Below are 25,719 nucleotides of genomic sequence, written 5' to 3' on the forward strand. Positions count from 1 at the left end.
CGGGGTAAGGCGGGGGCCGGGGTTAGGCGGGGGTTGGGGTAAGGCGGGGGCCGGGGTTAGGCGGGGGCCGGGGTAAGGCGGGGGTTGGGGTAAGGCGGGGCCGGGGTAAGGCAGGGGCCGGGGTAAGGCAGGGGCCGGGGTAAGGCAGGGGCCGGGGTAAAGCAGGGGTTGGGGTAAGGCAGGGGTTGGGGTAAGGCAGGGGTTGGGGTAAAGCAGGGGTCGGGGTAAGGCAGGGGTCGGGGTAAGGCAGGGGTCGGGGTAAGGCAGGGGTTGGGGCAAGGCAGGGGTTGGGGTAAGGCAGGAGTTGGGGTAAGGCAGGGGCCGGGGTAAAGCAGGGGCCGGGGTAAGGCAGGGGCCGGGGTAAGGCAGGGGTTGGGGTAAGGCAGGGGCCGGGGTAAGGCAGGGGTTGGGGTAAGGCAGGGGTTGGGGTAAGGCAGGGGTTGGGGTAAGGCAGGGGTTTGGGTAAAGCAGGGGCCGGGGCAAGGCAGGGGTTGGGGTAAAGCAGGGGCCGGGGTAAGGCAGGGGTTGGGGCAAGGCAGGGGTTGGGGTAAGGCAGGAGTTGGGGTAAGGCAGGGGCCGGGGTAAAGCAGGGGCCGGGGTAAGGCAGGGGCCGGGGTAAGGCAGGGGTTGGGGTAAGGCAGGGGCCGGGGTAAGGCAGGGGTTGGGGTAAGGCAGGGGTTGGGGTAAGGCAGGGGTTGGGGTAAGGCAGGGGTTTGGGTAAAGCAGGGGCCGGGGCAAGGCAGGGGTTGGGGTAAAGCAGGGGCCGGGGTAAGGCAGGGGTTGGGGTAAGGTAGGGGCCGGGGTAAGGCAGGGGTTGGGGTAAGGTAGGGGCTGGGCTAAGGCAGGGGCCGGGCTAGGGCAGGGGTTGGGGTAAGGCAGGGGCTGGGGTAAGGCAGGGGTTTGGGTAAAGCAGGGGTTGGGGTAAGGCAGGGGTTGGGGAAAAGCAGGGGCCGGGGTAAGGCAGGGGCCGGGGTAAGGCAGGGGCCGGGGTAAGGCAGGGGCCGGGGTAAGGCAGGGGCCGGGGCAAGGCAGGGGTTGGGGCAAGGCAGGGGTTGGGGTAAGGCAGGGGTTGGGGTAAGGCAGGGGTCGGGGTAAGGCAGGGGTCGGGGTAAGGCAGGGGCCGGGGTAAGGCAGGGGCTGCAGGGAGAGGAGCGGACAGTGCAGAGACTCCCCTGTTCTTCTCTAGGCTGCTGTACAGAAGCAGACAGAATGGACGCGGCTTCAGCACCACTCTCCAGGGGACAGCGCCTCGGTCGCCTTGCTTGTGCCAGGAGCTGCCGGCTGCCCGATCTGCGAGGATCACCTCACCAAACCATCCCCGGCCACTGAGGATACAGCTGTTGTGATTTGGCTGGCAGGACAGATGAGGAAAGGAGGAGAGGAAGAAGGCGGGATCTTGCCAGGGGAAGGAAGATGAAGAGGAGGAGAGGGAGCAAGAATGAATCGCTGCTGGCTAATAAGTGCGAGGCTAGCTACAAATATGACACCGGAAATACGGCTTTATACCCAGGTCCAGGTAGCCGGCTCAGTCTGGGGCTTCCATGGGCACGATGAGTAATATTTGTGCCAATATGATGGGGCCGACATAAGGTGAAGGTGACTGAAAGGATCTGTATTTGCACCCATGGATCAGTGTGCTGTCCCTCCCAGAGCAGCAGCACTGGTGGACGCAGCATGGCCACATCCCTGAGGGGCAGGCTGATGTCTTTGTGGTCCTAGCCATGGACAGGGGCCTGGGATGTGCTGGCTCTGGCGCTGCTTCCTCACTAGTTACAGTCTGTCACTTTCTAGTCCAGCAGATCGCTCCCTACCTCCATTGCTTATAGATTGATGTTCTGTCAGACCGACAAGGGATTTCAAGAAGCTCATAAAATGAAAGTCTGCATTTCCTCATCTAAAATGGTTTCTTTATTAACCTATCCAATGCAAATCCTGCTCAGTCCTGTAGTATTGTGGCTGTCTCTCCACTCATCCATTTACAAGGCAGCCCATCCCCGCCGGTGTGGAGAAGCCCCTCATGTGCTCTGCTCACTCCCACAATGACATCACTTTCTCGCCATCACACAGAAGCAGCCCCCTCCTCTCCGAGCAGCTTAGAGATTGCATGGAGACCATGAGGGGATTATTGCCAGGTTTCCTGCCACACTGCAGGCTCACACAGGGATTTCATTGCTTGACAAGGAATACTCCATATTTTACTTATTTACACATTTATTTATACTGGCTGCCAATAGTAGTGATCTTGTATGTTGTACACTGAGATTAAAAAATAATGTATTATATATCAATTGTACTGGATTGTATAAAGACGACCATATAAACAGAAGCGTATATTGAACAAGAAAGGAATAAAGCTTCATTAGATTTATAATATGACAGACAATTCATTAAAAACAGTGCTAATAGTGCATGATGATGAGCCAGAAGAGAAATATGTGGCACCACCAGTTGGCACGCAAGATCCAAATATAGTAATAATAAAGAATGTAGTCCCGAACACTGAGAGCAACAAGGTACCAATAGAACAATTTACATCAAGAAGAATGTAGAAACACTCATGTATACCATATATTCAAATTACTAGTAATTAGAGTCTCCCTGACGAAGGCACGCCGCCGAAACGTGCGTAGGAGAAGTTTCACCATCACATGGTCTCTGGTAAAGATATGTCTACTCCGGTTGTTACATCAATGTAGGACATTATAGGTTGACTATTCATGTTTCATTACTGTTCCTTTTGTGCACTATAAGCACTCTAATTACTCTGAGTAATTTGTATATATGGTATACATAAGTGTTTATACTTTATAAGTGCTTTGCAGTTTGGTCAAGCTCTTGCATGTTTGCAGGGTTCTTTTTCCCAATGGCAGATTTCAGCTCACCCCAAACATTTTCAATGGAATTGAGGTCAGGACTAGTGATGAGCGAGTATACTCCTTGTTCGGGTTTTCCTGAGCACGCTCAGGTGACCTCCGAGTATTTTTTAGTGCTCGGAGATTTAGTTTTCATCGCGGTAGCTGAATGATTTACAGCTATTAGCCAGGCTGAGTACATGTGGGGGTTGCCTGGTTGCTAGGGAATCCCTACATGTAATCAAGCTGGCTAATAGCTGTAAATAATTCAGCTGCAGTGATGAAAACTTAATCTCCAAACACTAACAAATACTCGGAGATCACCCGAGCGTACTTGGGGAAAACCAGAGCAACAAGTATACTCGCTCATCACTAGTCAAGGACTCATTGCTGGCCATTTTAAAACAGTCCATTTTTTATTTTTCAACCAGTCCTGTGTACTTTTGGATGTGTGCTTTGCGTGAATGTCTTGCTGGAGGACCCATGATCTCCAACTGAAACCAAGTTTTCTTACACCGGGTAGGACATTTCGCTCAAAAATCTCTTGATAATTCTCTGATTTCATGATTCCTGCTTTAGGGTCAAGGCCTCCAGTACCAACAACAACAAAGCAACCCCACAGCATCATGAATCTTCCACCATGCTTATCTGTTCGTAGGGTGTTCTTTTCCTTATAAGCTTTATTGTGCCGTCTGTAAACAAACTATTGCTTTGCATTGCCAAAAAGCTCTAGTTTTGTTTCTTCTGTCCACCAAACATTTTCCCTGAAGGATTGTGGGTTGTCAAGGTACTCTTTGGCAAAGATTAGTCAATCCTTTTTGTCATGACCCTGGAAAGGATGGTTCCGCTTCCATCCTGGTCAGGTAAAGGTTAACTTTAGTTCGCCTCTCTTTGGTTCTGGGGCGAGTATTTAATGTTGGCAGTTCCTGGGTTTGGCGTCAGTGATACTTCCGTATACTTGGCTAGTGGTTGCTGACCCAGGTTACATCCGTAATTGTTGTGCCTCTCTGCTTGTGTGCCTTGCTGTGTATGACCCAGGTCGCCCCCTGACTCTCACCTCTGTATCCTGCTTTGTACTGTCTTGTCTCTCCTGGTTATCTGACCCCCTTGGCTTGTCTCCGTTTACTCGTTATCTTATCCCTAGGTACTATGCTCTCAACTGGCTTCTGACCCTTGGCTTTCCTTGACCACGTGTACTGTCTTTGCCTTGCACTCTGTGAATTCAGTTGTCTTTCCTGCACTCACGCGCGGTGGCTCCGCTCCCTGGTTATGTGACTGCTCAGTGCCAGGTCCTGTGCGCTGCTCACTGCTTAGTCTCGGGTCCTTGTCCCTGCACTCCCTGTGCTTGTTCACGTGACCCTCTGATGTCACTGGCGCTGCCTAGGGGGTGCTACCACTGGTGTCATCACATTTATCACCAACCTTATACAATTTTTCGGGGGGGGGGGGGTCTTGTGTGTTGTTATGGACCCGCTGCGTACTCTGTCAAGTATCTAACCTGACAAAGATGATGCAGAACCTCCCTGTAGAGCAGAGAGCATTGGTTGCTTCGCACCAACAGGTGCAGAGGGAGTTGGCAGATACAGTTAATACTGTTCGGGGTGCCTCTTCCTCAGCTGGCAATGGGGAGGGTACGGTATCCAATGTTTCCCTATCCTATCCTGAACCCGCTGTCAAACTTCCGGATACCTTTTCTGGGGATAAGAAAAAATTCCCCTACCTCCCCGGAGAGAATGTCTGTTGAGCGGTTCTTCGAGGCCTTTGGTCTTATATATGATGAAGCGGATCATGTGAAATTGGCAGAGGACTCAATTATGAGTCTCACCCAGGGAAAGTGCTCTGCTGAGTGGTACTGTTCTGAGTACAGGCGGTGGGCATCCGAGGTTTCCTGGAATGACTCGGCGCTCAGGGGGCTATTCCGACGGGGTATCTCTGAGCATTTGAAGGATGCTTTGGCCCTGCATCCACTGCCCGATTCCCTGAAGGAGTCCATGACCCAGGCCGTCCGTATGGACCGCAGACAGAGAGAGGTGATGAGCTGCGAGGTGCTGTGCTGTTGCCAGTGAAACCGGAGTCTTTGTCATCGGTTGAGCCCATGGAGGTGGGGGCTGTCTCCATGAGGGAGAAGGACAGGAGATGTAGCAGAGAGAAAAAACTCTTTCTATTGTGGAGCACCCAGACATTGGATAAAAGGATTGTCCCTTTTGCCCCCTGGATTCCAAGGTCTTGGGAAACGACTAGGTCTGGGTAACTGCAAAGGAGGTTATCCAGACCCACAGGTCCTTTTTTCCTCAGCCTTAAAACCATTGTTGAAAGTGGAAGTTGGTGTGAACAATTGTGTTTTTCCCTCTTCTACTTTTGTGGATTGCAAGTTGTCAGCAAACTTGATTGACTCGAGGCTTGTGGTCCACTGTGAGATAAGGATAGTTAGATTAGACAAACCCTTGAGAGTGGTGGCTTTTGACTCAACCCAGTTCACCAAGGATGGGATCCGTTCTGTTACTAAACAGTTCGTCCTTAAGGTGGGGTCTGTGCATCTGGAACATAAAGCTTGTTACGGTTTGGACATTCTCCCTGCTGGTTTAGTTTTGGGGTTTCCTTGGCTGCAATGTCATAATCCAATCACTGACTGTGAAAACAAATGTCTGAATTCTGTGTCTGTTGTCCGTCGGTCTGGAGGGTATTCCGGAGTATCTGAAGGACTTCGAGGACGTGTTCTCTGAAAGTCAGGCCAAGGGGCTACCACCACACCGTCCTTTTGATTGTGCCATTGACCTGATTCCTGGGGCTAAGTTGCCTAAAGCCCGATTATTTAACCCACAAGGGTGGTTTACATGTTAAAGACTGGGCCAATTTTTACAATTCTGACCACTGTCCCTTTATGAATTTATAACTCTGGAATGCTTGAATGGATCCCAGTGATTCTGATATTGTTTTCTCGTGACATATTGTACTTCATGCTCGTGGTAAAATTTCCTCGATATTGCATTTGTGAGAAAAAAAATAAATTTGGCAAAAATTTTGAAAATTTAGCAATTTTCCAAATTTGAATTTTCATGCCCTTAAATCACAGAGATATGTGTCACGGATCCCTCTCCGTGCTGTCACTATTTCGTCACGTATCCGCTCTCAGCACGAGACTTGGGGTTGCGCCTACCAGGGTAAATCTCCCCACTCTCAGTCCAGCATGCAACCTCTGTCCTATGCTGTGATGGGAGCATAACTCACACACTGACCCGGGCCACACACCTGCTCATACATGCTGCCACCACTCACAGAATACATGGGCGATGAGTCCCGGACTATTACTAATACTGTCTACCACTCATAAGGCTCATACAGTTTAAGGCTATGGATTCTTTAGAACATTCAAGATTCAACTTGTTAAAGTTTTATGCTTTAACACAAAAAGGTTCAGTGCTTACACTAAGAAAAAGGTATAAAAATATTATAATAAAAAGACATACAGGTATGCAAAACAGTATAAAATAAATGGGAGAAAACTTACAGAAATAGCTAACTTGTAGTCTTTCTGTTCCTTGAGGGTAGGATGAATATAGACTTGGTGGAACACCTCAGCTTCCCAGGCTGCCCTCACATGTGAACAATTTTGAATGTAATGGAATGAACAAAGAGCGGGGAGACTGTTTGGCTGGTCCTGTGAGAAACGCCTCCACCGCCAGGACACGTTTCGTGTCGGCGTTTCTCACAGGACCAGCCAAACGGTCTCCCCGGCCCCGGACTACGCTCACACTGCGCCACCTATCCATTCTTCAATAGGCATATCCACCTTACACTGAGGGGTCAAAACTAATGTGGAGAGTTCCACTTCCACTACCCACTCCTGGGTCCCTCAGGATTACAAGATACGGGCCTAAGACTACTAAGACAATTCAACATCCGGCAGAGATCTTAAAATCACTGATACACTGTCCTGTACAGTTACTATTGAATTAGAAAGCCCCATCCCCCACTATCTGGGGAAATCTGGGCCACCTTTAATTTTGAGTTCTCTACTCTATTATCATTAGAAGACATACGAATAACCTACTGAGGCATCATTTGTGATCAAGGCCACTGAGTGGCCGAAACGTTAAAAAACTTTTTGTTGCCTTATTATTTCGTTTTCACCTTCAATAAAAAGATTCACTTCAACAAAATTGACTTTAACTATGATGAGTGCAGTGATTTAATTCTGCAATTTTGAATGTATGCAAGCCAAATTTATAGAGTCAACCTGGAGGTCAGATTTCTAGACCAGCCCCTAAAGTTGATATTCTAATTGTTTGTTTTTGATTGGACCACGGCCGCACCCCAATGAATATATTATTTCTCTGAGATTCTTCCTGTAAAGCTTCCCACAGATAGTGTCAGACTGTAAGGGTACTGTCACACAGTGCAATTTTGATCGCTACGACGGTACGATTCGTGACGTTCTAGCGATATCGTTACGATATCGCAGTGTCTGACACGCAGCAGCGATCAGGGACCCTGCTGAGAATCGTACGTCGTAGCAGATCGTTTGGAACTTTCTTTTGTCGCTTGATCTCCCGCTGACATCGCTGGATCGTTGTGTGTGACAGCGATCCAGCGATGTGTTCGCTTGTAACCAGGGTAAACATCGGGTAACTAAGCGCAGGGCCGCGCTTAGTAACCCGATGTTTACCGTGGTTACCAGCGTAAACGTAAAAAAAACAAACAGTACATACTCACATTCCGGTGTCTGTCCCCCGGCGTCTCAGCTTCTCTGCACTGTGAGCGCCGGCCAGCCAAAAAGCGAGCACAGCGGTGACGTCTGACGTCACCGCTCTGCTTTCCGGCCACTGTGCTTACACAGTGCAGAGAAGCTGAGACGCCGGGGGACAGACACCGGAATGTGAGTATGTACTGTTTGTTTTTTTTACGTTTACGCTGGTAACCAGGGTAAACATCGGGTTACTAAGCGTGGCCCTGCGCTTAGTAACCCGATGTTTACCCTGGTGACCCGGGGACTTCGGCATCGCTCCAGCGCCGTGATTGCAACGTGTCACCGCAGTCTACGACGCTGGAGCGATAATCATACGATCGCTGCGACGTCACGGATCGTGCCGTCGTAGCGATCAAAATGCCACTGTGTGACAGTACCCTTAGTGACATCTCTCTTCCAAAGAGCTAGGTGGCGTCAAATGTTCCCTTTCTTCTTGGTTCCCAGCATGACCCCCTGGTGAGGTTTGGAGACAGAAGTCTGCTGTCTCAGGAAAACACATATTAACACCTGGGTGAGACCTGCAGCCTTCAGGACAGATGTAACATTATTACTAGTCACACAATAAACCTATACATAGTTGACTGCACACATATATACATATTTCACCACAATATGTCACACAAAATACTTAATAAGTAACATTTCCGACATGTCTACTTTACATCAGCACAATGTTGGAACCAAAATTATTATTTTTTAGGAAGTTATAAGGGTTAAAAGTTGACCAGCGATTTCTCAGTTTTACACCACCATTTTTTTTTTGGGACCACGTAACATTTGAAGTCACTTTGTGGGGCCTATATGATAGAAAATACCAAAAAGTTACACCATTCTAAAAACTGCCCCCCTTAAGGTGCTCAGAACCATATTCAAGAAGTTTATTAACCCATCAGGTGCTTCACAGGAATTTTTTGAATGTTTAAAAAAAAATTAATATTTAACATTTTTTTTACAAATTTTTTTACTTCAGATCCAATTTGTTTTATTTTACCAAGGGTATCAGGGGAAATTGGATCCCAACAGTTGTTGCACAATTTGTGCTGAGTACGCCGATACCTCATATGTGGGGGGAACCACTGTTTGAGAGCATGGCAGAGCTTGGAAGGGAAGGAATGCTGTTTGACTTTTCAATACAAAATTAACTGGACGCCATGTCAAGTTTGGAGAGCCCCTAGTGTGCCTAAACAGTGGAAACCCCCCACAAGTGACATAATTTTGGAAAGTACACCCCCTAAGGAACTTATCTAGATGTGTGGTGAGCACTTTGACCCCCCAAGTGCTTCACAGAAGTTTAAAATTTAGAGCCGCAAAGATAATCAATTTTTTTAACAAAAATTAATTTTTGCCCCTAATTTTTTATTTTCACAAGGGTAACAGGAGAAATTGGACCCCAAAAGTTGTTGTGCAATATGTCCTGAGTATGCTGATGCCTCATATGTGGGGGTAAACCACTGGATGCATGGCAGAGCTCAGAAGGGAAGGAGTGCCGTTTGACTTTTCAATGTAAAATTGACTGGAATTGAGATAGGATGCCATGTCTCGTTTGGAGAGCCCCTGATGTGCCTAAACATTGAAACCCCCCACAAGTGACACCATTTTGGAAAGTAGACCCCCTAAGGAACTTATCTAGAGGTGTGGTGAGCACTTTGAACCCCAAGTGCTTCACAGAAGTTTATAATGTAGAGCCATAAAAATAAAAAATCATATTTTTTTCACAAAAATGATTTTTTGCCCCCAATTGTTTAATTTCCCAAGGGTAACAGGAGAAATTGTACCCCAAATGTTGTTGTCCAATTTGTCCTGAGTACGCTGATACCCCATATGTGGGAGGGAACCACCGTTTGTGCGTATGGCAGAGATCGGAAGAGAAGGAGCGCCATTTTGGGAATGCAGACTTAGATGGAATGGTCTACGGGCGTTACGCTGCGTTTGCACAGTTCTAAGATGTTTCGCCCCCAGCAGTTCGCCCCCAGCAGTCCGTCCCCAGCAGTTCGCCCCTGGGTACATTTCACCCCACACATTTTGTCCCCAGCATTTTTCCCTCAGGATGTTTCGCCCCTGCACATTTCACCCCCGCACATTTCGCCCTCAGCAGTTCTCCACGAGCAATTCGCCCCTGGGTACATTTCGCCCCCACACATTTTGTCCCCCGCATTTGGACCCCAGGATGTTTTGCCCCTGCACATTTTGTCCCCAGCATTTAGTCCCCGGATGTTTCACCCGCGGCAGTTCACCCCCAGCAGTTTGCCCCTGGCAGTTCGCCCCCCGGATGTTTGTACCCTTGTGGTTCATGAATTCCCGTCCATCATCAATGTTTCTCCCCCAGCAGTTCAACCCCGGATGTTTCGGCCCCGAATGTTTCTCCTACAGCATTTTGTTCCTGGATGTGTCGCCATCTGATGTTTCGCACCTAACATTTTGACCCCAGATGTTTCACCCTCAACTTTTGGGGTCAACATGCAGGGATCAAAACATCTAGGGCTGAACATACCTGGGGGTAAAATATACAGGACCCCAATTGCTGGGGATTCCTGTGGCTGCCTTTTCAGCAGCTCACCCAATGTCTCTACTGGCTGGCCTTAAAGGAGTATTATCACCCTACAACAAAAAAAAACCTGACATACTTACCCGTCGCAGCTGCAGCTCCTAGGGTCACAGAGTGCAGTCTAGCTGTTCCCCCTGATGTTTTTTCCTGCTTCTGGTTGTCTTTTCCTCTTCCCTGGATCACTGATCCATGAAGCTTGATGAATGCCGCAGCAGTGAGGCCGAATGTCTCCAGGCCTCTCACTGACATGACGTCACTCCTGCCCCATTCATCAGTCAATCCAGAGGGCAGGATGCCTCTCCTGTCACCAAGACACTGCTGCGCATGTGCATTGCCATGATGAGATCAGGCAGAAGAAAAGGAAGCTGGGAAGAAGGAGAGGACTTGTGGTGGCCTCCGGATCCAGCATGGCGTTCGCCAGCCCACACAGCCAGAAGAAGATCAGGCAAAGATGAGCAGAAGACCTCTAGGCAAGTACCAGGAGGGGAAGATCGGCAGCATGCTTACTGCGATATGATTGCTGAAAGCATGTTGCCTTATTTTGCTGTTCGGCATGAGAATACCCCTTTAATACAGGCTATGTATGAAAGAAGGGGGATTGTTGACTGACTGACCAACCAATCATCTCTGCAGAACTGAGATATTGGCTTTGCCGAACTAAAGTAGTGGTTAACCAGCTTCTACAGAACCTCTTTATCAGGTCTTCAGAAGGGGGGTTTTGGGATTAGCCCTCACAGAACACTCTGCCAGTATACAAAAGAATGGAGCAGCAGATAAAAGTGGTATTCTCACTTCAGGATCCCTTTTTCTGTTGATGCCCATTCCTCAGATTAGGCCAAGAATAGGGTCCAGTTGTATTCTGCATTGATCCAGCTGTTTATCAGCAACCTTCAGTACCAACAACAATTACAAGTGACTGGAAGTTGCAGCTATACAGTAGCTTTCCATGATTTCAGTGAGATCCAGGGAAGATGTGACAGCGCCTAGCAAAGAGCTGATCCACCGTGACATGCCTTATACAGGGGCATGCACTGCTCTGTGCAGAGAAATGCATGTTCTGGATGGGACTTGGTTGTGTGCATCCGGTCTTTCAGTAACAAATGGCCCTTTGGTGACAACCATTAAATTGGTGTGGCCCTTGGTGAATATGAGTTTGACATCCCGGATTTAAGACAAGTGACCATCATTCTACGGTCATGTACTAGTGGTGTTACACTTAATGGCTTCTTTTTGTCATCCATTACATATAATACTGTATCTAGTGATGCGCAAACCCGATCTGGAAAGTTCAGGGTTCGTATTGAACATTGCCTGCTCGGGTTCAACCACACCAACCCCAAACAGGCAATGTTCAGAGTTTTCTCATCAGAAAATAAAAATCACTTCTCTCCCCTTTGCTGAGGTCCCGACCTGTGTGGAAAGTCTTCTTGACCAAGGTAATCCCTAGCTAGGAATCCTGAAAGGGATTCCCTCGGGTAGGATGAGTATTCACACAATGTGGAAGTGCATGGAAGAGGACCCTCCGCGTCTGCCGGTACCTCAGCAAAGGGGTAAGTAGCAATATATATATATTTTCTTTTTACTATCTGGTCAGTGATGAGGATGTGGTGGACAGATCCTCCACTCCTCTGAGTCTCCATATCCATTGAGTTCAATGGAGATGATAGTTTTGGGGTGCTGAATCCAAACCCGGATTTTGTTGTGTGTTTGGGACGGAACTGCCCGAACTGAACTTTGGCAGGTTCACTTCTCACTAATCATATTTCGGGTCTAAGATGTATAAATGTGATCAAGTTACAATTTTATTTTCATTCCAAAACTTTGAGTTTTCTAGATAAGTAACTTTACAGACAGAAAAATATTAACAATTGGTCAAACCAAGCAACATTGCAGAACAATATATTTAAAGCGTAACTCTAAAAAAAAAACAAAAAAACTTTTGATATGTTAGGGTATGTTTCCACGTTCAGGAAACGCTGCGTGTTTGATGCTGCGTAGAGCCGCAGCGTCAAACACGCAGTGTCCAGATGTTACAGCATAGAGGAGGGGATTTCATGAAATCCTGTCTCCACTATGCATGCGGCATACCCGCGGAAACGGACATGCGGCGCGTCTTTTAAGATCGCAGCATGTCCTCACATTGCTGAAACAACGCAAGAATAACGCCGGTGACCTGCCAGTGACCTCAGGTGCAGATTTGGTCAGGATTTTACCTGCGTAAAATCCTGACCAAATCCTGATGCAATTATGAACGTGGACACATACCCTAATAATACCTGTGGCACTGATCTTTTCCAATGGAGAACCCCTTCCAGCAGCTTTTGTTTATTTTTATTTTTTTTAAATATATTTTCTAAATTTTATTTAGTTTTGTGTGAAAAGTCCCATCCAAGTTACAGCAGCAGGCTCTATGTGCTGCAGGATTTCAGTGGTTACTAAGGAAGTCGGGGCCCCTTGGTAGTAGAAATTGTGGACGGATTCAGACTTCCTGTGATACATTCAGGGTTGTTTGATCATATCCCTCTGGAAAGTTCCCCTTCCCCCTCCCCTCATGTGCTTCATCCTGGACAAGAGTAGGGCTTCCCCCTGTGTAAAGCCAGTAAAGGACAGAGCACATGGGGAGTTGGGGAGCTTTGCAGGGGGCTGTGAACCAGCAGCCCTCTATACATCATAGCGAGCACGTTGATGCCTCTTTCAGACTTGCTGTTTTCCTGGCGATTAGCGCAGCAGTTTAAAACCGTGGCGGTAATCGCCATGAAGATAGAACATGTTTTAAAATGGAAAACTGCGCGGCTTTCTGCTGCAGTTTTCCCGCGATTTTAGCCCATTGAGCTGCATTGGGCAAATCGAATGCTATGTAGTGGTTTTGCCGGTATTACCGCCACGGTTTTAAACTGCTGCGATAATCGCTGGCAAACCGCTAGTCTGAAAGAAGCCTGACAGTTGCACGTCCCATGTAGCCACACCCCCTAGAGTCCATCCACAAGTTCTGCTACTAAAGCAAAACAACCTCCTTATTAGCCACTGAAATCCTGCATCACATGGAGCCTGCTACTGGAACTTGGATGGGATTTTTCACACAGAAGTGAAGTTGCTGGAAGGGGTTCTCCATTGGAAAAGATCAGTGCCACAGGTACTATAACAAAGCAAAACCTGTTTCTTTTTTAGAGTTACGCTTTAACTGTATAAATTAAAACTGTTAAACAGGAAACATAAAGGGTATAGAGGAGGAAGGGTTAGAGAATAAGAGGAAAGAAAAGTTGCAGGTGTTAATTATTTTACAGCTAAATATGTGACCATCAACTAAAACTCAAAGCTGTAGGCGATGCCTCTCAGATAATCTATCAAGGTTCTATTGTTGAAATCTTGCATAATACGTTTAACCCTTGCTGAAATTGCAGCAATTTTTTTGTTTATTGCAGTGGTGGGATTTCCTGCTATTATCTGAATAATTTCTAAACTGTGGAGCTCTTGCTGATGTTTCAGACAGTTAATGAACCGGTATGTATTTGGGAAAAGAGTACCACATGTTTCTTGAAAGCTACGGTGCCATCCTTCAACATTATTTGTTCTCTGTTGATCATTTAATGTTCGTTCATACATATTCCAAAGTTGAACTGGAAACAAAGGTACCTGACGTCTTCTGTGAGTCATTTGACCAATAAAGGTATCTTCAAAATAGTTGGCAATGGGTATGGCTTCTTGTGGAAAGTCAGGATTTTCCACTAACTCTTCAAATGAAGGCACATCATTCTGTATTGGTAGAAAGGAAAGGGCAGGTATCATGCGTATCCAATGAGCAAATTCATGGTTACCTTGATATTGCACCTTGAGTCCTTCATTTTGAACTTTACGCCAAACTGACTGTGATAGGTGGAAGAAGCAACTGGTCTTCTTGAGGTTGGGGAATTCATTCTCAAATGCCTGGATTGCAGCTAGTTCAAAATCCAACATCAGGTTGTGTGGCTGCAGTCTAGGTTGCATGTTCTTCAGCTGTTGTAGCAATCTCTGGTATGTTGAACGGCTCTTGTCCGTCAGTAAGGCGTACACTACAGGAACAACAAGGCCGCTGTGGACTACATGGATTGTATAAAGTTGCTTGAACAGGGATGGTGTAGTGGAAAAAATGCCATCAGCAAACCACTCTTTACTTTGGGCCAGTAGATGGAGATTGTCTCTTGTTCCAAATATCAAGATACGCCTGTGTCCACTTCCTAATTAAAAGTGAAAGTATTAGTACAGGAAATAATGAGAGACAAAATAAAAAGTAACAAGTAGCAGACAGAGAATTTCGGGATGAATTCAAAATAAATTTTCCAAATCAGAAGCATCCTTTGATCATATCTCACATTAAAAACTCACATTTTGCTTCAGATTTTCTGATTTTATAACAGAAACGTTAAACTGAAGCAAAACTTGGTGTGAAGGGGCTAAACAATATTTGTTTCTACGACATGTATTATCCAAGTGGAAAATTATATATTCCTGTTTAAAAATGCTTCCAAGCTTCAAAAATGTCACATTTTCAAAGTCGTGAAAGGATTAACGGCAGCAGAAGCTAGCAAAATACAGAATTCCATGATAATAAAAGGTTTACATTTGGAAAAACGAGCAAACCTGTAAGAAGTATTTGTGAAAAAAAAGCATAGTAACTCAATGGTCATTAGGTCGGGGTGATATGCAGCGTAAATGTCTAAATCTCATCCACATGCTGATAAAAAATGCACAGTTAAAAAAAATGACATGCAGTGCAGCAGTGGCGTACCTACCATGTAGGCTGGGGACGCCACTGCCCCAGGGCCATCAGGGGGCCTGCCGCCAAGGGGTGTAATGCGCCCATGAACAGCAGGCCCCCTGGATCTACCAAGGTCAGGTACAGTAGGTGCCTGTCACCTACTGGAGTATGGCAAGGATAAATTAATACTCACCGCCTGCTGCTGCGCTGCTTTCCTCACTCTGCTTTGATGCAGATCCTGATACGTGAGCGATCACATGATTGCATACATCATTCCAGGTCCTGTATCAAAGCAGAGGAACGCAGCGTGTGGCAGCAGGTGGTGAATATTACTTAACCCACTGCCATGTTCTGGTAGGTGACAGGCACCTACCGGAGCATTGTGTACCATCTTCCCAGCACTAATTCAGCATTGGAACTTCATTTCAAGCTGTTGGCAGGAAGCGTGGCTAAAGGGGCAGGTCATCGCGGAGGAAGGAGGGCCAGGGCCCCTTCAAATCTTTGCTATGGGGCCAGGGCCAAGCTATTTTTGTCCCTGCATGTGAATGTATGCTACCATTATGCAAAGAAGATTCCAGCCATTCAGACAAGGGGCTAAAATCCTGCACTAAAACCTGCACCTAAATCCATAGAGCTAAATAGAGATTTTGGTGTAGAATTATCTACACCAGAATAGCTGTAGATCTACAGTTGTGGACAATCCACAGAGGTTAGGAGACATGTTAATGAATCATAGAATCATAGAATGTTAGAGTTAGAAGGGACCTCCTGGGTCATCTTTTCCAACCCCCTGCTCAAAGCAAGATTCACTAAGTCATCCCAGACAATAACATCTAATCTGTGTCTCCTCCCATTCAGTTTCATCCCATTGCTTCTAGTCTTTCCTTGTGCAAATGAGAATAAAGATGATCCTTTTACAATGTGACAGCCCTTGAGGTGTTTGTAGACAGCTATTAAGTCTCCTCTCAGTCTTCTTTTTTTGCAAGCTAAACATTCCCAAATCCTGTAAACGTTCCTCATAGGACATGGTTTGCAGACTGGTCACCATTCTGGTCGCTCTTCTCTGAACTTGCTCCAGTTTGTTAATGTCTTTTTTTAAATGTGGTGCCCAAAACTGGACACAGTATTCCAGATGAGGTCTGGCCAAAGAGGAGTAGAATCCTTAGGCCGGCATCACACTAGCGAGTTTTACGGACGTATGAGAGCAGAAAATGCGTCTAGAAAATACGCATTGCACACGGCCCAATGATTCTCTATGGGGCAGCTCCTATCTGCCGTATATTACGCATCCGTATTATACAGTCTTTGTCGGCTGTAGAAAATCGCAGCATGCTGCGTTTGTCAGCGTATTGCGCAAAAAATCCGCCAATGAAAGTCTATGGGGGCGAGAAAATTATGGATTACACACGGACCATGCATGTGACTTGCGAGAAATACGCAGCGGTGTTCTATAGAAAAGCCGGCAATTCAGTGCGGTGTACAGTAAAATCACACTGACAGAATAGAATAGAATAGGCAGAATAAATGTGTACACATAGAATAGGTATATATATATATATATATATATATATATATATATATATATATATATATATATATATATCAGTGAGACACATATATATATTTATTTTTAATTCAGCGCTAGATAGCAAGAAAGCCTGTAATTCAATTGCCGGCTTTTCCTATCTCCTTCACAAACCTGACAGGATATGAGACATGGTTTACATACAGTAAACCATCTCATATCCCTTCTTTTATTACATATTCCTCTTTACTAATGTAAGAAGTGTCTCTGTGTAAAATTTGGGGGCTCTAGCTATTAAAGGGTTAAATCCCGTAAAAAACTGGTGTGGGCTTCTTGCACAATTTTCTCCGCCAGAGTGGGAAAGCCAGTGACTGAGGGCAGATATTAATAGCCTAGAGAGGGACCATGGCTATTGGCCCCCCCCCTGGCTAAAAACATCTGCCCCCAGCCACCCCAGAAAAGGCACATCTGTAAGATGCGCCTGTTCTGGCACTTAGCCTCTCTCTTCCCACTCCCGTGTAGCGGTGGGATATGGGGCAATGAAGGGTTAATATCACCTTGCTATTGTAAGGTGACATTAAGCCAGGTTAATAATGGAGAGGCGTCAATTATGACACCTATCCATTATTAATCCAATAGTACTAAATGGTTAATAAAACACACACACACATTATTAAAAAGCATTTTAATGAAATAAAGACACATGGTGTTTTAATATTTTATTATACTCTTAATCCACCTGAAGACCCTTGTCACCTGAAACAGAGTTAAAAAAACAATCAACAATATTCCATACCTTCCGTCGTTCAGTCTTGTCCCACGCTGTAAATCCATCTGAAGGGGTTAAATCATTTTACACCCAGGAGCTCTTGGTGAAAACTTGGTGAATGAATGGAATGCAGGGGAATGTGCTGTAGTTACCTCAAGTCACGGTGATGCGCCCTCTGCTGGATGAACTCATATGAACTCGAGCCTGGGAACTTTTCAGAATATTTTCTCACGCTCGAGTTTATATGAGTTCATCCAGCAGAGGGCGCATCACCGCGACTCGAGGTAACTACAGTACATTCCCCTGCATTCCATTCATTCACCAAGTTTTACAGACAGGAGCACAGCTGCATTAGCAGAGCTCCTGGGTGTAAAATGATTTAACCCCTTCAGATGGATTTACAGCGTGGGACAAGACTGAACAACGGAAGGTATGGAATATTGTTGTTTGTTTTTTTTAACTCTGTTTCACAGTTACGGATTAACAGTATAATAAAATATTAAAGCACCATGTGTCTTTATTTCATTAAAATACTTTTTAATAATGTGTGTGTTTTATTACCCCATATCCCACCGCTACACGGGAGTGGGAAGAGAGAGGCTAAGTGCCAGAATAGGCGCATCTTACAGATGTGCCTTTTCTCAGGTGGCTGGGGGCAGATGTTTTTAGCCAGGGGGGGTCCTATAACCATGGTCCCTCTCTAGGCTATTAATATCTGCCCTCAGTCACTGGCTTTCCCACTCTGGCGGAGAAAATTGAGCGGGAGCCCACGCCAATTTTTTCTGGGATTTAACCCTTTAATTTAATAGCTAGAGCCCCAAAATTTTACACAGAGACACTTCTTACATTAGTAAAGAGGAATATGTAATGAAAGAAGAGATATGAGATGGTTTACTGTATGTAAACCATGTCTCATATCCTGTCGGGTTTGTGAAGGAGATAGGAAACGCCGGCAATTGAATTACAGGCTTTTCTGCTATCTAGCACTGAATTAAATATAAATATATATATGTGTCTCGCTGATATATATATATATATATATATATAGACTGCATATATGTTTTTAAGAACATTTGAGCCGATGGATCCATGATATGTCCATTTTGCAAGCCTGCGAGAAAAAAACGCCGTGCGGAAGCCATACGGATGACACACGGATAAAATTGTGTGTACAAATTGCATCCTCGCATTGAATACGGAACAGTGTTTTGGGACAATTACTGCGTAATACAGCCATAAAAAACGGACCGTATTTCCATACGCTGAGTGTGACGCCGGCCTTAAGGTCCATTCACATGCACTAAGTAGTTACAGCAGACAATCTGCAGCTAATTTATAGCAGAAAAGTCTACACTAAAATTAACATCTAGTGATGCAGGTTTGATGCGACAACCTTGTCCTCTGGCTGTGATTGACAATGGCTGGATACCTTCAAATCATGGTTGGTGGACAAGGTTACCACTCTGGTTATGAACATGGCAGACCATTGTATCTTAAAGGCAGGACTTCTACTTTGAAGCTGAGCAGAGAATTAGACTGCAACTAAACAAGTGAGGCATAGTTGGAATCAGTAGGCCTCATCCTACATTATACCATCCTCAAAGTTTCCCTTTAAGGCAAAAAAATCACATAGTATTCTATATCAGCACTTTGTAATATATAATTTTTCACATTTGTGCAGCAAAAACTTTGCAATAATTATGCATAATGGAAATGTTAAATGCTTACCAGAGTCATACAGAAGGAACTGCTGCTGGATGCCATCAATATTGATCCCCTTGAACTTCTGGGGAATAACAAGCTGATCAAGGGTTTGGGGCAGCCTTGGAATATTGCCAAGTTGCCTTGATAATCGTAGTGTTCTCTTCAGTGATAATTTCTTTGGGAGAAGTGCTACAACATTAGAATGGGTTCCTGAAATGACTTCTGTGAGAATCTGTTGTGGTGTCTCCTGTGTTGTCCTTGCCCTGGTGACCACCTCATTGACAAGTCGGATTGCTTCAGGTCTTGCTGCTTGTGCTGCGTGGTTGTGGGGATTGGTTACTTTCACCACTTCACCAGATGCTTCATTGGTCCAAACACATCCCTTGCTAGTCAACCGTTTTTCACACACCCAGAGGGAATGGACATCGTCAGCCGTTCGTTTGGAAAATATGTAAATGTGATTCTCGTAGACCAACTTCTTCTTCCCACGTTTGGATAGAACTGAATTCATACTTGTAGAAAGTGAATTGCTGTGGAAGCTGACTGATTTTTTGTGCTAGTACACCTCTCTCTTTGTAGAGATTTTAGACACTGCTACATTCTGATGTAAAGATGGAATAAGAGCTAGTCTAATGTAACTTGCAGGACACCTGACATGAAAATTGTTACATCTGCAACAAAACTTGCAAACAAGCAGGTCAGTGCTGGGTCAGGTAAAAGTTCACAAAATGTTTTGATTTTAGAGTGGTATACATTCCCCACCTAAATCAGGCCTCATTCACACTACATTTTTTTAATCCGTTTATTTTTTCGTGTTATGTTTTTGTAACACAAAAACGTTTTACAAAAGTTTTGGAAAATGTCTTGTTAAAATTGCGGGCAAAATGCTCTGAAACTATAATGCAATCGGTTGTGAGGTTTACAGATGGAAACAGTTGATTTAACATGTCACAAAAGTGCAGCACTCTGTACAGTATTTTTGTGGCATGTGGATTGATGACGGACGGGAATTCATGAAACACAAGTACAAACATCCAAACACAAAATTCTTGGGGCAAAACAGGGTACAAACATCCGGGGGCGAACTGCTGGAGGACGAAACATTGATGACGGACAGGAATTCATGAACCACAAGGGTACAAACATCCGGGGGGAACTGCCGGGGGTGAACTACTGGGGGTGAAACATTGATGACAGACGGGAATTCATGAAGCACAAGGGTACAAACATCCGGGGCGAACTGCTGGGGGCAAAACATCCAGGGGCGAACTGCCAGGCACGAAAAATCCGGGGGCCAAATGCTGGAGAAACATTGATGACGGACGGGAATTCATGAACCACAAGGGTACAAATATCTGGGGGCGAACTGCTGGGGGACGAAACATTGATGACGGACAGGAATTCATGTACCACAAGGGTACAAACATCCGGGGGTGAACTGCCAGGGCTGAACTGTTGGGGGCGAAACATTGATGACAGACGGGAATTCATGACCCACAAGGGTACAAACATCCAGGGGCAAACTGCCAGGGGCGAAACATCCGGGGGCCAAATGTTGGGGACAAAATGTGCAGGGGCGAAATGTACCCAGGGGCGAAGTGCTGGGGGCAAAATGTGCGGGGGTGAAATGTGCAGGTGCGAAACATCCTGGGGGTCAAATGCTGGGGATGAAATGTGCGTGGGCGAAATGTACCCAGGGGCGAACTGCTGGGGGTGAACTGCTGGGGAGAACTGCTGGGGCGAAATGTGCGGGGGCGAAACATCCTGGGGGCCAAATGCTGGGGATGAAATGTGCGGGGGCGAAATGTACCCAGGGGCAAACTGCTGGGGGCAAAACATCTAAATCCCCATTTGCACAGCCCCTGATGTATCTAAACAGTAGAAAGTGACCCCATATTGGAAACTAGACCCCCAAGGAACTTATCTAGATGTGTTGTGATGACTTTGAACCCCAAAGTGTTTCACTAAAGTTTATAACGCAGAGCCATGAAAATAAAAAATCGTTTTTTTCCCACAAAAATGATTTTTAGCCCCCAAATTTTTTATTTCCCAAGGATAACAGGAGAAATGGGACCGTAAAAGTTGTCCAATTTGTCCTGAGTACGCTGATACCCCATATGTGGGTGTAAACCACTGTTTAGGTGCACGGCAGAGCTCAGAAGGGAAAGAGCACTGTTTTTTTTCAGCGCAGTATTGGCTAGAATTGAGACTGGACGCCATGTCGCATTTGGAGAGTCCCTGATGTGCCTAAACAGTGGAAACCCCCCAATTCTAACTCCAACCCTAACTTGAGCACACCCCTAACCCTAACCATACCCCTAACCTGAACACACCCCTAACTCTAATCCCAACCCTAACCACACCCTTAACCCCAACATACCCCTAACCCCAACACACCCCTAACCCTAATCCCAACCATAACCCTAACCACACCCCTAACCCTGACACACCCCTAACCGTAAAAATAATCCAAACCCTAACCCCATCTCTAGCCCCAACCCTATCTTTAGCCCCAACCCTAACTGTAGCCCCAACCCTAACTTTAGCCCCAACCCTAACCCTAACTTTAGCCCAACCCTAACCCTAACTTTAGCCCCAACCCTAACCCTAATGGATAAATAGAAATAATTTTTTTTTTATTTTATTATTTTTCCTTAACAAAGATGGTGATGAAGTGGGGTTTGATGTACTATTTACAGCGGGTTTTTATAGTGGGTTTTTGTTTGGCAGCTGTCACACACTAAAAGACGCTTTTTATTGCAAAACATAGTTTTTGCATCACCACATTTTGAGAGCTATAAATTTTCTATATTTTGGCCCACAGAGTCATGTGAGGTCTTGTTTTTTGCGGGACGAGTTGACGTTTTTATTGGTACCATTTTCGGGCACATAACATTTTTTGATCGCTTTTTATTATGATTTTGAGGCAGAATGAACAACAATTCATTAATTTATTTTGGGTGGGGTTTATACTGTTCCACGTGTGGTAAAATTGATAAAGCAGTTTTATTCTTCGTGTTAGTACGATTACAGCGATAGCTCATTTCTATAATTTTTTTTCATGTTTTGGCGCTTTTATACAATAAACAATTTTATATAAAAAATAATTATTTTTGCATCGCTTTATTCTGAGGGCTATAACTTTTTTATTTTTTTGCTGATGATGCTGTATCATGGCTCGTTTTTTGCAGGACAAGATGACGTTTTCAGCGGTACCATGTTTATTTATATCCGTCTTTTTTATCTTGTGTTATTCCAATTTTTGTTCGGAGGTTATTTTTTTAACTGAAGGAGTTAACTAGTGGGTTTTATAGGTCGAGTCATTACGGACGCGGCAATACCAAATATGTGTACTTTTATTGTTTTTTTATTTACATAAAAAATGTATTTTTTTGGAAAAAATTTATTTTTTTTCTTTAGGAAAAAAATATATTTTTACACATGTTAATATTTTTTAACTTTTTTACATTGTCCCAGGGTGGGACATCACCATATAAAGTCAGATCGCTGATATGACACTTTGCAGAGCACTGTGTCAGATCCGCGATCTGACAGGCAATGCAGGAGGCTTGCCGGTGCCTGCTCTCAGCAGGCACTGAGAAGCCACCTCCCTGCAGGACCCGGAAGGACCCCGCAGCCATCTTGGATCCGGGGGCCTGCAGGGATGAGACAGGAAGAGACCCTCGGAACAATGCGATCACATCGCGTTGTTCTGAGGGTTCCAGGGAAGCACGCAGGGAGGCCCCTCCCTGCACGATGCTCCCCTATGTCACTGGAACGCCGCGATCTTGTTTGACCACAGTGTTCCAGGGGTCAAAGTGCCGGGAGCAGTCCGTGACCACTCCTGTGGTGCCAGATGTCAGCTGTGATAATCAGCTGACACCTGGCCGCGATCGGCCGCGCTGACCCCGTGAGCGTGGCTGATTGCATATGACGTACTATCCCGTCGTTGGTCATACGGGTCCAGGTCATCTCAACGGGATAGTGCGTCTGATGTCAGAAAGAGGTTAACTTGTCCGATCCGAAGCGGATCGCCGAGAGGGAGTACATATCTGAGAGTCTCCGCAAAGGGCATATCCATCCCTATGAAGTCTCCTGTTGCTGCAGGTTTTTTTTGTGAAATAAAAAAAAGACGGTGGTCTCCGCCCATGCTTTGACTTTCAGGAACTGAACAAGATTACTACAGTAAACACATATCCCCTCCCACTTATTCCTGATTTGTGTAATCAATTTTCCGGGGCCAAATGTCAATTTTCCGGGGCCAAATGGTTTTCAAAACTGGACTTGCAGGGGGAATATAGCCTCATCAGGGTACTGGAGGGGGATGAGTAATAGACTGCATTTCTCACCTCAGAGGGGGTGTTTGAAAGTTTAGTTATGTTGTTTGGTCTATCCAATGCCCCTGCGGTTTTCCAAAACTTCATCAATTATGTGTTCTCTGATGTTTTTGGGCAGTTTGTAGTGATATACTTAGATGACATTCTGGTTTACTCACTTGATAGGCACATATGAGTCATCTTAGAGCGGTTCTCCAAAGACTCAGGGAGATCAGACTTTTCGCTAAGCTAGAGAAATGCTCGTATTTTGTCTAAGAACTGCCTTTCTTGGGGTTCATTGTTTCTAGTGAGGGGTTTCGTATGGATCCCAAAAAGGTGCAGGCCATTGTAGATTGGGTTCAGCCCCAGGACCTGAAAGGCCTTCAGCGCTTTTTGGGATTTGCCAATTACTATCGGAGGTTTATTAAAGAGTTCTCTCAGGTGGTCAAGCACCTCACCGACTTGACCCAGAAGGGGGCTGATGTTAAGGCAGGTGCCGAGGTAAGGCAGGGGTTGTGGTAAAGCAGGGGCCTGGGTAAGGCAGGGGTTGGGGTAAGGTAGGGGCCGGGGTAAGGCAGGGGTTGGGGTAAGGTAGGGGCCGGGCTTAGGCAGGGGCCGGGCTAAGGCAGGGGTTGGGGTAAGGCAGGGCCGGGGTAAGGCAGGGGTTTGGGTAAAGCAGGGGTTGGGGTAAGGCAGGGGTTGGGGTAAGGCAGGGGTTGGGGTAAGGCAGGGGTTGGGGTAAAGCAGGGGCCGGGGCAAGGCAGGGGTTGGGGCAAGGCAGGGGTTGGGGTAAGGCAGGGGTTGGGGTAAGGCAGGGGCCGGGGTAAGGCAGGGGTCGGGGTAAGGCAGGGGTCGGGGTAAGGCAGGGGCCGGGGTAAGGCAGGGGCTGCAGGGAGAGGAGCGGACAGTGGAGAGACTCCCCTGTTCTTCTCTAGGCTGCTGTACAGAAGCAGACAGAATGGACGCGGCTTCAGCACCACTCTCCAGGGGACAGCGCCTCGGTCGCCTTGCTTGTGCCAGGAGCTGCCGGCTGCCCAATCTGCGAGGATCACCTCACCAAACCATCCCCGGCCACTGAGGATACAGCTGTTGTGATTTGGCTGGCAGGACAGATGAGGAAAGGAGGAGAGGAAGAAGGCGGGATCTTGCCAGGGGAAGATGAAGAGGAGGAGAGGGAGCAAGAATGAATCGCTGCTGGCTAATAAGTGCGAGGCTAGCTACAAATATGACACCGGAAATACGGCTTTATACCCAGGTCCAGGTAGCCGGCTCAGTCTGGGGCTTCCATGGGCACGATGAGTAATATTTGTGCCAATATGATGGGGCCGACATAAGGTGAAGATGACTGAAAGGATCTGTATTTGCACCCATGGATCAGTGTGCTGTCCCTCCCAGACCAGCAGCACTGGTGGGCGCAGCATGGCCACATCCCTGAGGGGCAGGCTGATGTCTTTGTGGTCCTAGCCATGGACAGGGGCCTGGGATGTGCTGGCTCTGGTGCTGCTTCCTCACTAGTTACAGTCTGTCACTTTCTAGTCCAGCAGATCGCTCCCTACCTCCATTGCTTATAGATTGATGTTCTGTCAGACCGACAAGGGATTTCAAGAAGCTCATAAAATGAAAGTCTGCATTTCCTCATCTAAAATGGTTTCTTTATTAACCTATCCAATGCAAATCCTGCTCAGTCCTGTAGTATTGTGGCTGTCTCTCCACTCATCCATTTACAAGGCAGCCCAGCCCCCGCCGGTGTGGAGAAGCCCCTCATGTGCTCTGCTCACTCCCACAATGACATCACTTTCTCGCCATCACACAGAAGCAGCCCCCTCCTCTCCGAGCAGCTTAGAGATTGCATGGAGACCATGAGGGGATTATTGCCAGGTTTCCTGCCACACTGCAGGCTCTCACAGGGATTTCATTGCTTGACAAGGAATACTCCATATTTTACTTATTTACACATTTATTTATACTGGCTGCCAATAGTAGTGATCTTGTATGTTGTACACTGAGATAAAAAAATATAATGTATTATATATCAATTGTACTGGATTGTATAAAGACGACCATATAAACAGAAGCGTATATTGAACAAGAAAGGAATAAAGCTTCATTAGATTTATAATATGACAGACAATTCATTAAAAACAGTGCTAATAGTGCATGATGATGAGCCAGAAGAGAAATATGTGGCACCACCAGTTGGCACGCAAGATCCAAATATAGTAATAATAAAGAATGTAGTCCCGAACACTGAGAGCAACAAGGTACCAATAGAACAATTTACATCAAGAAGAATGTAGAAACACTCATGTATACCATATATTCAAATTACTAGTAATTAGAGTCTCCCTGACGAAGGCACGCCGCCGAAACGTGCGTAGGAGAAGTTTCACCAACACATGGTCTCTGGTAAAGATATGTCTACTCCGGTTGTTACATCAATGTAGGACATTATAGGTTGACTATTCATGTTTCATTACTGTACCTTTTAAGCACTATAGGCACTCTAATTACTCTGAGTAATTTGAA

The 25,719-nt window shown here is 46.0% G+C and overlaps 1 protein-coding gene across 1 annotated transcript; it reads right to left on the bottom strand.

Moving 5' to 3' along the window:
• Window positions 1-13,289: 13,289 nt before the first annotated feature.
• On the bottom strand, window positions 13,290-21,279 carry LOC143809211 (uncharacterized). The gene is made up of 2 exons (XM_077292337.1): window positions 18,902-21,279; window positions 13,290-14,358 (listed from the first exon to the last, which is right to left on the bottom strand). Exons 1-2 carry the CDS (start codon window positions 19,386-19,388, stop codon window positions 13,448-13,450), a joined length of 1,398 nt encoding a protein of 465 aa, XP_077148452.1. The 5' UTR covers window positions 19,389-21,279; the 3' UTR covers window positions 13,290-13,447.
• Window positions 21,280-25,719: the final 4,440 nt, after the last annotated feature.

Source organism: Ranitomeya variabilis, chromosome 2 (genome assembly GCF_051348905.1).
Source record: "Ranitomeya variabilis isolate aRanVar5 chromosome 2, aRanVar5.hap1, whole genome shotgun sequence".
NCBI lineage: Eukaryota > Metazoa > Chordata > Amphibia > Anura > Dendrobatidae > Ranitomeya > Ranitomeya variabilis.

Coding starts and splice junctions, on each gene's coding strand:
- LOC143809211 (XM_077292337.1), bottom strand. CDS start 19,388: ATGAATTCAGTTCTATCCAAACGTGGGAAGAAGAAGTTGGTCTACGAG. Junction 14,359..18,901: donor GTTCCTTCTGTATGACTCTG/GTAAGCATTTAA, acceptor ACTTTTAATTAG/GAAGTGGACACAGGCGTATC.